The sequence below is a fragment of the Medicago sativa genome, chromosome 6 (genome assembly GCF_051527215.1).
Source record: "Medicago sativa cultivar Bolivia chromosome 6, Bolivia_mono, whole genome shotgun sequence".
Classification (NCBI taxonomy): domain Eukaryota; kingdom Viridiplantae; phylum Streptophyta; class Magnoliopsida; order Fabales; family Fabaceae; genus Medicago; species Medicago sativa.
This window is the reverse complement of record NC_140754.1, coordinates 14,863,552-14,877,784: the sequence shown is the minus strand read 5'-3', so window position 1 is coordinate 14,877,784 and position 14,233 is coordinate 14,863,552. Positions and strand designations below refer to the sequence as shown.

Here is a 14,233-nt window from a genome sequence, read left to right as displayed (position 1 = left end):
TTCTTCCTCTTACTTGGAATTATACTCCTCATCTTATGGCTTGCATACCATCCCTCAAAACCTCACATCACAGTCACAAGTAACACATTCAGCAACCTAATCAAAACCCAGAAAATTATGATGTTACCGTAGCAGCCAGGTTGGAAGGAGATTTGCGAGTACTGTTGTTCATTGGTTCCAGAATCACAAAATATGCAATTTTGTTTACAATTGCCCTAAAATTGAAAAAAAAAAAAAAAACCTAACCCTTTTCCCCAATTTCAATTTCTTCACCAATTTTCAGATTCGAAATTCGAATTTTGCAGAGAATGAAGGATTTTAGCAGAGTAACCAATCGAGGAAGAAGAAGAACGAATTGACGAAGAAGAAAAAAGAAATCCAGATTTATGGATGTTTGGTTGAATGGAATTGAATTGAAAAGGGGGAGAGAGAAGGATTGGAAAGGGCATGGAAGTGTTTTGTTTGATGACTTTTTTTTTCTAGGTTTTTTTATCATGAATCTTATGAAGATGATGAAGAACACAAGGGAAGAAGCCTATTTTCTGGTTTTTTTTTTTGTCACGTGGGCTCTTAGCCTCTCACTAACGGAAGTGTTAATTATTTGACAGAAGGGATTTATTTGGTAAACGGAGAAAAAATTGAGGGACTAAAACGCCTGTTTTATTAATTGTGGGACTAAAATGAAAATATGAAATTATTTAGGGGACCAAATGATCTAATAAGCCATATAAATAATATTGACGATTAAGAGAGTGATGATTAGTCAATTATATACATAATATATCCCAAAAAGAGCACCATAAGTGCTATGCTATATCCAAAAGGAACATTGATAGTGCTATACTATATCAATCCAAAAAAGAAGTATTATACTCAAGAGTTAAGTTATTTTAGTTAACATTAATTGGGTAGTATTGGGGCAGGTATTGGTGCATGATAATTATCGGATACTTTCCTGATAAGTATCGGGAAGTATCGGATAATTATTTTTAAAAAAAATAAAATTTAATCTTTGGATACTCTTCTGATACGTATCGGGAAGTATCGGACAGGTATCGGTGCAGGATACGCAGGGGATACGATACGTCATCCATTTTGAAGTATCGGGGCTTCCCCGGTGAAACTCCTTTCTTTCAACCTTTCATATTGCATTAGTTCCAACTAAGTTGAAGTATAACTTAACTTAGCGATTCAAAGCCTTGTTCCAGCGGTTAGAACTCTAAAAACACAAGTAAAAAGAAGGTTTTGGTGTGTTTGAAAATTAAATTTCTTGAACTATTCTTCATTTCATAAAATTATTTAAAAGGAAAAAAAAAACTAAGCATAAAATTTAAACATTAAAAGAGACTTTTACTAAAACAAATAAAAAAAATAAGTAATGCTCCTTCATTGGGCCAAATTGGGCTTGATTTCTCACCAATTCACGGAAAGGATTCAAATCAAAAGAAAAAACTTTTATAATTATACCCCCCACATCTAAAAATCACACACCCCCAAATTTATTTTCTTTTCTTCTTCTTAAGTGTGTAGACATACCTATCAAAAGTCCAATACAAATAAGGAGCGACTTTATATATATATATATATATATATATATATATATATATATATATATATATATGAAAAAAAAAGTATAACTTGATTATCTGCAAGTTTATCTTATATCTTATGACTTAAGTCAGGATGATAGTGCAAACCAAAATACTAGTTATGTAGGAGAGACTCGTAACTAAACGTCACATCAAGTTTTAATATTATTTATTCAATGTGAGATTTATAACACTGTCACCTCGTTTAAAGATAGACGTCTACAACGACTTTCACTTTATTGGCATTGGTCCAATGGTAGCCATTTTTTTTAGGGGCATCGCTCATTTTTGTAAAAGACACACACATACATCCAAGCAGTCAATGCATGATCTGACCAATAATTTTTTAGTGTTAATAAATACCTTAATCCTCCTTGGTACGCATATAATAGTTAGGTTTATAATGGAAAGTAAGAAATAAAACACAATGCCACCCTTCTTGAGTAACCATTCAACTGTTCAGTGAGCTCAAATTGAATACAATTGTAGCTTATTTTGAGCCAAATATAAGATCATAATTAGGAAATAAAAAAGGATAAGTCTACTTATTGGGCCTAATTATAATCATTTAACCAAGAGGGTTTCTTAATTGTTCTTTCGAACCTCTTTGATTTCAGCTCCAATGATCCAACTTGTGTATATTATCTTAGGGATTGTCTTAGGGGGAGTATCATAAACTTGTGTAATTATCTTTTTTTTTTTTTTTTTGAAAACATATGCCACATTTATTTGTATAAATTTAGAGGATATTATTGGAGGTGGACGAAGAGCATTAAGTTGTGACCTAAGCGCTCGAACAAAGATTAGTCTCATAGTTGATTCAAATGATCGATGCTTGTGGAGATACTCTCTGAAGCCATTAGAGTGTCAAAGACTCTAATTAAGGTGGTTTCCTACACCATTAAAAAACTCAGCCATGTAAAATATAAATGATGGTTCAAATAAAAGATTGAGAAAACAAGATAGTGGGAGTAGTATCTTAGGCTGGTGGAAGCATTTGATAAGGTGGTTGAAAAAAAAAATCTTTATAAGCTCCACAAAGTAGCAATGACCCTACGATCATTACTCATTTTACTTACAAGTTGCCATATTTCATCTTTGAAAGGATGCCAATTTTTTTGAATCACCTTAATATAGAGACATATGATCAAATGATAATCATTAGTAGAATCAAATCATTATTCTCTAGTATTGTAGTGCAATTTGGGCTATTTATGGGCCCTTTTTTATAATTAATTAAGTAATTATTCTATGGTGTATTAATTAGAGTGGTGATATAGATCCTTTAACCTAAGTAATGGTATACAGGCTCTCTATGGGACCATAAATCTTATCTAGATATCACGTGTAATTACAAAAGTTATATACTCATGCACAACTAAGGGACACAATATTTTTTATTGTAATTGTCATCGTCCTCTTCTATGTTACGTATTATCTAATGATTAAACTTAAGTGATTGATTAATAAACTTCAGTTAAGGGTGAATTGTTTGAAAAAACCTGAGTTCAAATGGTTAAGACAAACGATATATTTATTTTTTTAGAGACAAAAAAAATGTATAAACTTAATTCCAAAAAATAAACCATCAACTTTATTTGCTAATTTAGAATATAATTTGAATGTGCATATATCCTAATCCTTACAATCATTGATTTGCTTCATCTATTTCTTTACTACAAAATTTGAGAAACCAAAAGTAGTAAAAAAAAAAAATCATAAAATGCTAAGCAAATTAACATCCCCACAAAAAAACCTCTATAGTCCAAAAATGAATTGTATATCTTATGGATCTAAAGGCTTCAAACAAATTTGAACACCATGTTTAGGTTTAATTGTGAGGACAGTGATTGGTGCATGTTTATAATTCTCTGAAATTGTGAAGCTAAACTTAGAGATCAACATTGCCAATATAATCTTAGCTTCCATCATTGCAAATGATTGTCCAACACAATTTCTTGGGCCAGAAGCAAATGGTATAAAACGACCAGGTATGAATGATTTTGAAGCAAATCTTTGTGGATTGAATTCATTTGCATCTTGACCCCATAGTTCTTCACTATGATGAATAGCCAACACTGGAATCCAAACTGATAAGCCTTTAGGAATATAAAGGTCACCTAGTACAATGTCTTGAAAAGCCATTCTAGGGAGCAAAGTTGCTGGAGGATAGAGTCTCATTGATTCATTGATTACCATATGCAACTGCAACATCAAACCCTATATCAGAATTTATAATCAAATATAAAGGCAAAACATGAAAACATTCTATGACTATCAAATCAAGTGGTTCGAATCGATGGAGAATCTAAATTTGATCTCTCGCTGAATTAATATTTAGTCATACTTTACTCACGTCATTTCGGTCGAATCCTGAATTACTGGAGCCTATTTCCCCAGAACATCGGAGGGTTAAGACAAAAAAAAAAAATCTATTACTATTAAAAGTTGGGAAATCTAAATAATATTAGTATATAGGAAGTTTAGATTCAATTTCTTTTACCAACAAATCTTCCTCTCCTAATAAATTAACAATAACAATTTCTCTATTATAAAAAACATGTCTAATACAATATAGGTTAGTTGCTATTATATAATTGATGTGCAAAAGATGCCTCATTTTTTGGTGGTTGTGATTCTTTAAGGTAATGCTGATTCCTTGACAATCTTTTGAAAAATCTCTAGCCAACTAAAAATAATCATTATACTACTTCACTCTTTGATTCACCCTAATTTTCTATTGTGCCTTCTTAGCTATATGAGTTGAAAAAATAAAATACAAATATATGTATGAAGTGGGTAGCCATAAAACCATGTCATGAGTAGAATATGACTCATTCATATATTTTCCTTTATGGTTTTCTTTCTCCTAAAAAAAATAATAAAAATGCCAAGAGCCACAAAGAGGTGGTCTAAGAATTCTTTATACTGTGTAAAAAGGAAGAAGAATTCTTTATACACTTGATTTTTACATTAATCCATTTAAAATTATTGATATAATTAAATTAAATTTTCCATGAAGGGAAATATAATCTAAACAATACAAGATATGTGTAAGTGTCAATTTTAATTTCTTCTTCTATAAGTATGTATGGCTGTAACCTTACTGTAAAATTCATTCAAGCATGAATTAATAATCATAAAACTTATGAGCATTTGGATACTCTAAAAGTATGATAACCCCTTTCAATTTCAAATATTATTGAAACTACATGCAGTCATGAATGCAAATATGGTATTTAATCAACTGTTTACTTTGTACCCAAAAAAATTCAACTGTTTACTTTGTTTGCTTCTAGAGTCATATCCTAGTTTAACTATAATATTTCTTGATTGTCTCTTCTAAAATTAGAGCAATAATGTCGTGCTTAAGATCTTAAGTCTGCTTAGTTTATTTCCCAAGGAACTGCAGTGTAAAATTAAGTAGAGGTGATGAGTATTTTTTAATATTTTTATTAGTGATTTGAAAAAAAATATTTTTTCATCAAAAATAATAATAAAAAAGTAAACTCTAAATAATTATTTTTACAGAAAAAATAAAATTATATATAATATATAAATATGCTTCCAAATTATAAATGTGAAAAAAAATGATTATAAACATGTATCTACAACAATAATATGTGTTTGGCCTCAAAAATATAATTACTCTTTGGTTTTTTCTCTCTAAAATATAACTTGTTACTTTTTCTTTAACTAGTTAAATTAGACCCATATAAGAGAAGAGAAAATTAATCTCAAAAGACTTTGATATTTTAAACATTTTATAGTAAATTAGCACTTCTTGAAAGATATAAAAGAAATTAACAACAATGCACTCATAAAATAGGGTTGGGTATCTCAATTGGTTAGAGTAAAGAGATAAGGTGTTGGAGGTTCAGTTTCAAACCCAGACAAAGGAAAAAAAATTAATTTAACAACTAACCACTAACATTTATCATTAAAAAAAATACACTCATGAAACAAATAAGCTTTACTAAAAAATCCAATTGATATTGTATCATGCTATCATATTACTTGTTGAAATGCCTATCTATTAGAGTATAATATGATTGAATATCTATGTGAATTATACTATGTGTAAAAAAGGAAGAAAAGCTTCTTCTTTTTTTAAGTAGTTTAGCGGCTAAAATTTCACCTCTAAGGCGAATAAGTGAGGCATCCAGGGTTCGAACCCCGACCCTTGCATATATAATACAATGTTTCTATCAACTGATGTATACTCACGAGAACGAACCAAGAATTCTTTATACTCTTGATATTTAAAATATTATATTAAAAATAATATGTTTCCAAGTTAATTTATAAGAATATCATGTTGTGCAATTAGAGAGAGAGAGAGAGAGAGAGAGAGAGAGAGAGAGAGAGAGAGAGAGAGAGAGAGAGAGAGAGAGAGAGAGAGAGAGAGAGAGAGAGAGAGAGAGAGAGAGAGAGAGAGAGAGAGCTAACCACATTGAGCTTGGAGAATTGATCAATAGAAGGTGTTCCTTGATTGAAAATCTCTTTGACCTCATTCCTGACCTTTTCTTGCCAATTTGGATTGCTAGCCAGCAGCATAGCAGTCCATGTGAGTAAGAGTGCAGTTGTTTCATGTCCAGCAAAGAAGAATGTTTTGCATTCATCCATAACTAATTGTAGGTTTAAGCTTCCACTCTTTTGAATCTCATCTAACAACATTCCAAGCAAATCATTCCCATAAGAATTGCTTCTACCAATTTCCACACAATCCTTTCTACTTTGTATTATCTCCATCAAGAGTCTCTCCACTTCCATCTTCAATGACTTGATCTCTCTATTATAAGTACTAGGAAAATACCTACATGCATAATTATATTTAAATAAATACATAGACTTAATTCATATACACTACGTACTATCAAACAATCGTAAGCGTTAGATGAAGAATAACTTTTTAATAATCTGTAACAAATGAGCCCTATATCCAAAACAATCTTGATATTTAGGTTTAACAATATACTTATAAAAAGATGAAGAAACAATGTTACAATGTGATCAATTTTTAACAAATAAGCCCTATATCCGTAACAATGTGATCAATGTTACAATGTCGCAACATATGTTGAATCACTCACAAATATACATACCTGCTTCCAGGAAGGCAATGTTGGCGAGTTGCTTTAGCACAAAGACCTTGGAGCTGTGTGAGGAGGTGAAATATTTGCTTTCCCTTTTTGTAGCTTGTACCAAACTCAGTTTTAGAGATGATATCTGCAGTGAGTTTCGTGAAGTATTCTCCAATTTCCACTTCATTTTTTTCACCCTCCAATATTGCATTTTGTAGTGATTCAAGCATCTCCTTAGTGCATTCCACCATGTGACTAGCATAGCTCTATATATATAATTATTATATACAAGTATCAAATAGAGAGCAAAGGAATTCAAAAGAAAATTTATTAGTGGCGTAATATAAAGGTTTTAGAGGTCATTGCAACGGCATCACAGTTGTAATCGTAGTTGTATCCACCCGTATTTTGCCCTAATATCAAGGTTTGTGGCGTAATCACAATGTCAATTTAGAAGCACAATTTTAACTAGGGTTAAGTTTGTTTGCGTGTCACTAATTAATTGGTCTCAATTTTGTATCATGATTTCTTGCAGCAGGGATAACCTGAATTCGCATGGTCACCATATCAATGAACGTTGGATCAAGATTGAACAATTTTAATTTTAAACTCGGTATATCAAATTTTCAAAAATAAAATAAAATCTACGTATTTTGTGAAATGTCTGATGTAAATCCAACAATCGCCAATACATGACTGAGTGAGCGCAGGGATATCCCAACTGCACCGAATACATTTTCCTTGATTTTTCAATACCTTAAGTTTTTCTCCCATGAATGCCGGGGAAACAAGGTGACGTTGGTGGTGCCAATCATCACCATTTGCCATTAACAAGCCTCTTCCAATAAAATGCTTGGAACCTTGTTGTTGTTGCCATGATTTCCCAGATATTGTACTATACTTTGAAAGAAATTCCTTGATCAATGCAGCCTCTGTTAGGCACATTCTTGGCTCTATTCCATTCCAATATATGAATCTCTTTCCTGCAAATCCCATTAATTAATAATAATATAATTTGAAATCATTGTTTAATACATGCAAACAATCTCTCTCCCTCTCTATGGGGCCATATTAATAAGCACTCAGAAAATGAGAGGCTTAGTAATCTTTCCTTATAGCAAAAAAAATATATCATTATTATATAAAGTTTAGGTGAGTTGGATTCTGATGGCTCGTCAGGATCAGAGAAGACCTCAAGACTCAAAGAACGTTAACAGAGGTATTTACCGATCACCCATCAAATAATAATATATAATTGTATATATAAGGCCTTAGTAAGTAAATATATAAATTAATAAATAAGATTAATATTTTAGGAGAGACTTGAATCCTCTACACAACCCTCTCTACAAGTCTCCCTTGATTCTTCTCTCTTCCTTGCCTCTCCATTTTATTTTATTTCAATATTATCGACTATAGAAGCAGCGCCAACAATATCCAATTTGTTTCAAGAGTGGAGTGACGGAAATTGTGATCCAAATTAGATTCTCTCAAGAAAAAAACAAGGGTGAGAGGAGACAGAAAAATTGAGATAAATAGTGATATAAAGACAAGGGAGAGGGGATTGAATTGGGTATGTAGTCAAAATACAAAGCAAAGTCAATATAGACCGAAAATAATAGTCATTTGATCGAGCTTAAATAATTTGTATCTTGAGTTTTATTTAATATGCAATTTGGAATATAATCCGAATACATATTCTTTGATCTCGATCAAACAACTATGATTTACGATATACATTGACTGTATGATGATTTCACTAAACCAAATTCAGATTCGAGGCAGAAAAGACAAAAGAGATAAATAGATAGTCGTAATATATGGGGTGTAGAGGATACTACAATAAAGAATACAAACTCATTACAATCACATCAAGTGCATTTAGCCTTAATTTGTGGTGATTTCAAGAATAGTGAACCGCAATTTAAAACCATCATCTTTTTTTTTTTTTTGGTGTACTTTTAAAACCATCATCTAAACAAAACCAAAAACAAAAGATAATATACACACATAAAATCATGATTGTTGTATTTTTTATTTTCATACCATATTGACTGGACCAAGCAACAAAATGAGGCAAAAGACGACCAACAATGTCATGATTGATTGTTTCCATGTCTTGTGAAGTAGCTTTGGAGACAAAGGAGGAGATGTCATTCAGGTTGCCTGTTAGAAAACGTGATTTAGGGCCACACACTCCTTGCTTCTCCATAATCCTCTTGATACGTATTGGAGTGAGCAAATAACATGAGATTGTTTCATAAGCAACTTTGAACAATAGAGTCACAAGAATAGCCAAAAGGGTTATGAGAATCATCCTATATTGAATTGGTGATGATTCAAGGATGTTGGATTACAAATGAGTATACGAATTTGCTAGAATTTATAGATGAAGGAATATTTGATTTGATGTTTAGTGTCATTAACATATATAGTGCAAATTAAAAAAAAATATATCTTCACTAGTAATATAATAATAACATTATAAATATATGATATGATGATATTGTATATTTTTTTATTAATCCTAGGGTGGTTTGGTAGAGATTAGAATAATAACTCACTTAAGTTGCGATTTCGTACTCAGATATGGTTGCAATATTAATAAAAATTCAAAACTAGTATTAGAATATTAGAACATCTTTTATGATATTAAAAAGAGAGTGTTGTTAGTATTTTTAGTGTGTGTATTATTAGAAATAATTATGAATGATTAATCATGATTGTATCGGAGACAAGTATATTATTATCATTCCCTTTAAAAAAAAGTATAATATTAATAACTCATGAATGTATGAGAATCAATATCTTTTCTAATATACAAATTAATAGAATTAATAGAGAAAAGATATTCTAATATTCTTTTTTTTTATGGGAGATTTGTTTTTGGTCAAGTAAGGTTAGTGGTTAGAAATTTACTTTTTTAACCTTAATAAGTAGGAACTTCAAAGTTTGAGCATCGTCTCAAGTATATATTATGCAATATCCCTATCAATTGAGATATGTTTGCGAAGACTTTAGGAAAGATATTCTAATAACTAGAAAAAAGAGTATATAAGCAAGTATAATTAATTTTGTCAAAGAAAACAAGTATACTGTAAAATGCATATTTCTATAAAATATAGAAAATTAAAATGTATTCAATAAAAATATACTAATTAAGAATTTTTTTAAAAACGGTATATATTAGAAATAAAATTATTTGTTATGGTAAATACACAAAAGTAATTGAATACATTGACAACATTTATTATACCTCTGACTTTCCTATGCATTTTATCAACAAAATAAGTAGAGAAATGGAAAAGTAACAAAGACCATACTCTAAAAATTACATTTATTAATATTGGCATCAATATAAAATGTACAAATAAGTATCAATTCTTTTGATAAAATAAATTAGTATGAATTTATTAATTCTTTTGATAAAATGTGCAAATAAGTATAAAAAAAGTATCAATTCTTTTGACAAAAAATAAGTATGAATTTATTAATTTGAATTTAAAAATGGATATATTTTCATATAATTTAATCTAATTTATAATAGTCATTATTTTAATGAGTATGAGAAATCTCCCCTCCCTTTCTCTCCTTTTATCTCTTTCAAAAATACATGTCACTCCTCATGTGTAAATTACATGTGGGATGATCCATTTCCTTAATTTACATGCCTGATAAAATATATGTTAATTAAACTCTTTTATATAAATTATATCGACATGCTTTTTTAAGGTAATAATACTCACATGTCATATCTCTGTTGTTTGTTTTCAATGGATTTTTTGAGTTCTAAAGAGTTTAACGGTGAAACACGTAGTAAATGCCTGAAAATTGGGAACCAACAGAAAAATATTTCTAAAACATTTTATCATATGAATTATACTTATACATGTGTTAAAGTCCTATAAGCATAATTAAGATGGTAAAAAGAAGGCTGAGACAATTGATATGTAGGGGCTGAATTCAAACTCACAGTCCTCCGCTTTTTAAAATTTAGGGTGCGTTTGATATACTAAAAAGTAAGCTCTGAACAAAACAACACAAGATAAAACAACTTATGACAAACTTTTATGGTATTGAATAATTTTGTCTTATTCAATGTTTGGTGGACAAAATGTTATTTTGATATTTTAAACAACTTGTACTTAAGATAAAAAATTGTGTTGTGATTTAGTGAAGACGAGAATTTTACCTTTTGTCATGATGCCCGTTGTCCCCGTTTGTCCGGTCCTTAAAATAGTTTGAAAATTGCTGTTGACACATTACATAAGGCTGGGACACATGTAAAATACGATTTTGCCCCCTCGGCAGTTAACTGCCGAGGAATTTAAAATCCGGCTGCAGTTAACTGCCGAGGAAAACCTCGGTAGTTAACTGCCGAGGGAAAACAATATTATGAAGACAGTGGTATTTTTCTGAACAAAAGCATGGGTTCATTCTTTCCTTTCTTCTCTGTTTTTCCTTTCTTTCAAATTCAAAACCAAGGTTCATTCTTTCAACAAAATCATCTCAAGATCCTTTCTTTTTTCAAGTTTCATCATCCTTCTTCCCTTCCTCCAACTGGGTTATGACTCTTTTTCTGAAAAAAATAAATAAATTATTATTTGAAGAGTTTTGGAGGTTATGATGATTCCTAGGTTGAGTTTTGGAGGTTATGATGATTCCATAGGTTGAGTTTTTTATGTTTAGCGATGATTTCTATGCCTTCAATTGAATTTTCCATGAAGAAAATTTACTGGTGTATTGAAGAAAATTACTCTAATTGGGAAAGTTGAAGAAAATTACTCTAATTGGGATAAAATTCATTGCTAAAATTAATTGTTGATGATTTCTATGCCTTTGATTGAAGAAATATACTCAAATTTACTGCTAGTTGGATTCTGGATAATTGGGAAGTGTTCTACGTTAGAAGTATTGAAGAAAAAAACAAAAAAAAAAAAGGGATTGAAGTGGATGAAGAAGAAGAAAAGAGAAGGGTCTGTTTTCCTCGGTAGTTAACTACCGAGGTTTTTCTAATATTGTTTTCCCTCGGCAGTTAACTACCGAGGTTTTCCTCGGCAGTTAACTGCAGCCGGATTTTAAATTCTTCGGCAGTTAACTGCCGAGGGGGCAAAATCGTATTTTACATGTGTGTCCCAGCCTTATGTAATGTGTCAACAGCAATTTTCAAATAGTTTTACATTCAAACACATTACAACTTAAGTTGCAATGTACTGTCCTTTATTTTTAACATATCAAACACACTCTTTAGAAAGAAGGACAAAAATACTAACCATAACTTTTTGAACAATTAAATGAATATATAAACTACACAAGTAGAAAGCTAGATTTTATTTTTATACAGGAATTGGAAAACTAGCATTGTTAGGTCATAAATAAAGGAACGATTACCCGACATATATAGTGCGGTACGAGTGGTAGATACTTGAGCCCCTTAACCATTTTGTTCATGGTTTAATTCTTGACTAGTGCATATGGAAAAGTTTTTATTTCGAGAGGTCAACCTTTTAAATAGATCTCAGTACCTCGAAAGGATAAGTCTTTGCAGTTGCACGTGGAGGATTCCTTTGGTTTACCCAAATAGAGGAATGATTAACAACACTATGTTTGAAAACATTAACAACATTAACTACCAAACCTTTGGCTCAGTTACCATACCAAATAAGCCTATCATTCAGCGGCGAAGCTAGCCAAAAATTTGTGCAGTGGCCAACTATAAACCAAAAATAAAATATTTTGAAACCAACATATTAATATTAAATTTCAAGATAAAATACTTTTTTAGTCCTATAAATTATACTCATAGCCTTTAAACAAAATTTATTCAATTTTTGTCTTGATTTTTTAAAATTTTACAAAAAAAAAAAGGGTTTTTAGTCTTAGATTTAATCTCTATACCAAAAATTAAGGACTAAAATTAAACAAAATCTTAGGAAATTAACCTAAAAATTGCAAGTGTTGTAGAGACTAAAAACATAATAATATGAAAATTAGTTAATACATGAAAATTAACTTAGAGCAGCAACAAATGATAAAAAAATTGATAATAACTATTTTAAAAAGTTGGACAAAATGCGTTTCAAGAAGCCAATTTTATCCATAATTGATTGTTTACAAAATAGAATGATAATGTCTTCTCCAATGTAAACAATTATATTATTTGCAAGAAACTCATTGCTCATTTAATATGTTTATGATTATTGTCTTGATAGTTTTAATTGTTAAAAAAGTTTTCTTTATAGTTGTTATTGCGACTGGAAATACCAAACAATTACAAATAAATCTATTAGTAATTTTTTACTTTATTATTTATGCTAATTTTCGACAACTAAACTTATTTGGAGTAGCTCAACGTTTATTATTTGAGGTGGCTAAATATAAATACATACCAACTAATTCAAGAATAATATTATTTTTGGGGTAGCCAAGGCTACCCCTTGTATATGAAGGGCTACGCCCCTGCTATCAATGTGACGCTAATAAACTCTTAGTTTGTTGCAGCACACAATACTGCCTCCATAAGCATAATATGTTGCTTTAGAGGCTGTAGTTGTTATAAGTTTTATGCTTGGATATATGAGTTTAATGAGGATTAATGTTTACATTTATTTTAGTTTTCAATTAGAAGCCATTGGTAAGTGACTAAGTGTTATTGTGATAGTGAGGTTGGTGGTGGTGGTGGTGGTAGTGGTGTATGAGTTGCTGCAAGTGGTGGGTGAGAGAGAGGAGAGAGAATGGTTGATCAAATAGTAAAACCCAATTGACCCATGGTGGAAAAGGATGCCTTTCTCATGTTAAACTCCACCTGTTTTCTATATTAAATTTCAATTACTTGCAAAGGTGATAGGTAAAAAAATTATTTCCTTCAAAAAAAAGGGTAAAAAAATTATTGTAGTTTCTCGGTTTTTTTCTCAATTCACTGGGATAAGACATGTGTGATTTCTCAACTACCTTGAAGTTAAATATTTTTCAATAATCATGTTATTGGTGCGAAGTATCAATTGCTTTCTTGATGACTAATCTCTGCCAAAGAATCCAACTGAACACATTTAGTAAAGTCTCTCCTCCCAAAGAATCTGACTGAACACATTTAGTAAAGTCTCTCCCCCCAACTACATTGTCTCATCACAAACTCGAACCTAAGGCCTTACTTAAAAGATCTAAGTTTAGTTCCACTTAGACCAATACAATGTCGGAACCCACACTTAAATGGATATTCTTATTGACTTTTCTTTTTCATTTTCTTTGCTGATTATAAATAGTATTAGCGTTCCAACATATTTGTTTTGTTTGTTATGGAAAATAAAGGAGAAAAGGAATAATTTCAAGTAACATTTCAAAAATGAAAAGTATTGTAAATCAGCAGGAATTTAAAGAATTTCAAGTATATTTATATTTTATCCACCCTGCCTGCTCTGAAGGGAGCATTTGAGCAAATATTCCAGCTTTGCTTGTCATACTTATCAATAGATCCTGGTTGATATATATATATATATATATATATATATATATATATATATATATAGTTTTTGTGTGTACAATTAAAAATATAAATAAATA

At 30.5% G+C, this 14,233-nt stretch overlaps 1 protein-coding gene and 1 long non-coding RNA gene across 2 annotated transcripts; one reads left to right on the top strand and one right to left on the bottom strand.

Moving 5' to 3' along the window:
• Window positions 1-3,122: 3,122 nt before the first annotated feature.
• Window positions 3,123-9,071, bottom strand: CYP735A1 (cytochrome P450, family 735, subfamily A, polypeptide 1). The gene is made up of 5 exons (XM_085716346.1): window positions 8,720-9,071; window positions 7,430-7,656; window positions 6,695-6,939; window positions 6,039-6,405; window positions 3,123-3,794 (listed from the first exon to the last, which is right to left on the bottom strand). The coding sequence occupies exons 1-5, from the start codon at window positions 8,988-8,990 to the stop codon at window positions 3,375-3,377; spliced, it is 1,530 nt and encodes a 509-aa protein (XP_085572472.1). The 5' UTR covers window positions 8,991-9,071; the 3' UTR covers window positions 3,123-3,374.
• Window positions 9,072-10,958: 1,887 nt separating this feature from the next.
• Window positions 10,959-11,370, top strand: LOC146913098 (uncharacterized). Its single transcript, XR_015015161.1, has 2 exons — window positions 10,959-11,293; window positions 11,325-11,370. It is a non-coding gene; the product is annotated as an uncharacterized LOC146913098 (long non-coding RNA).
• The last annotated feature ends 2,863 nt before the right edge of the window (window positions 11,371-14,233 follow it).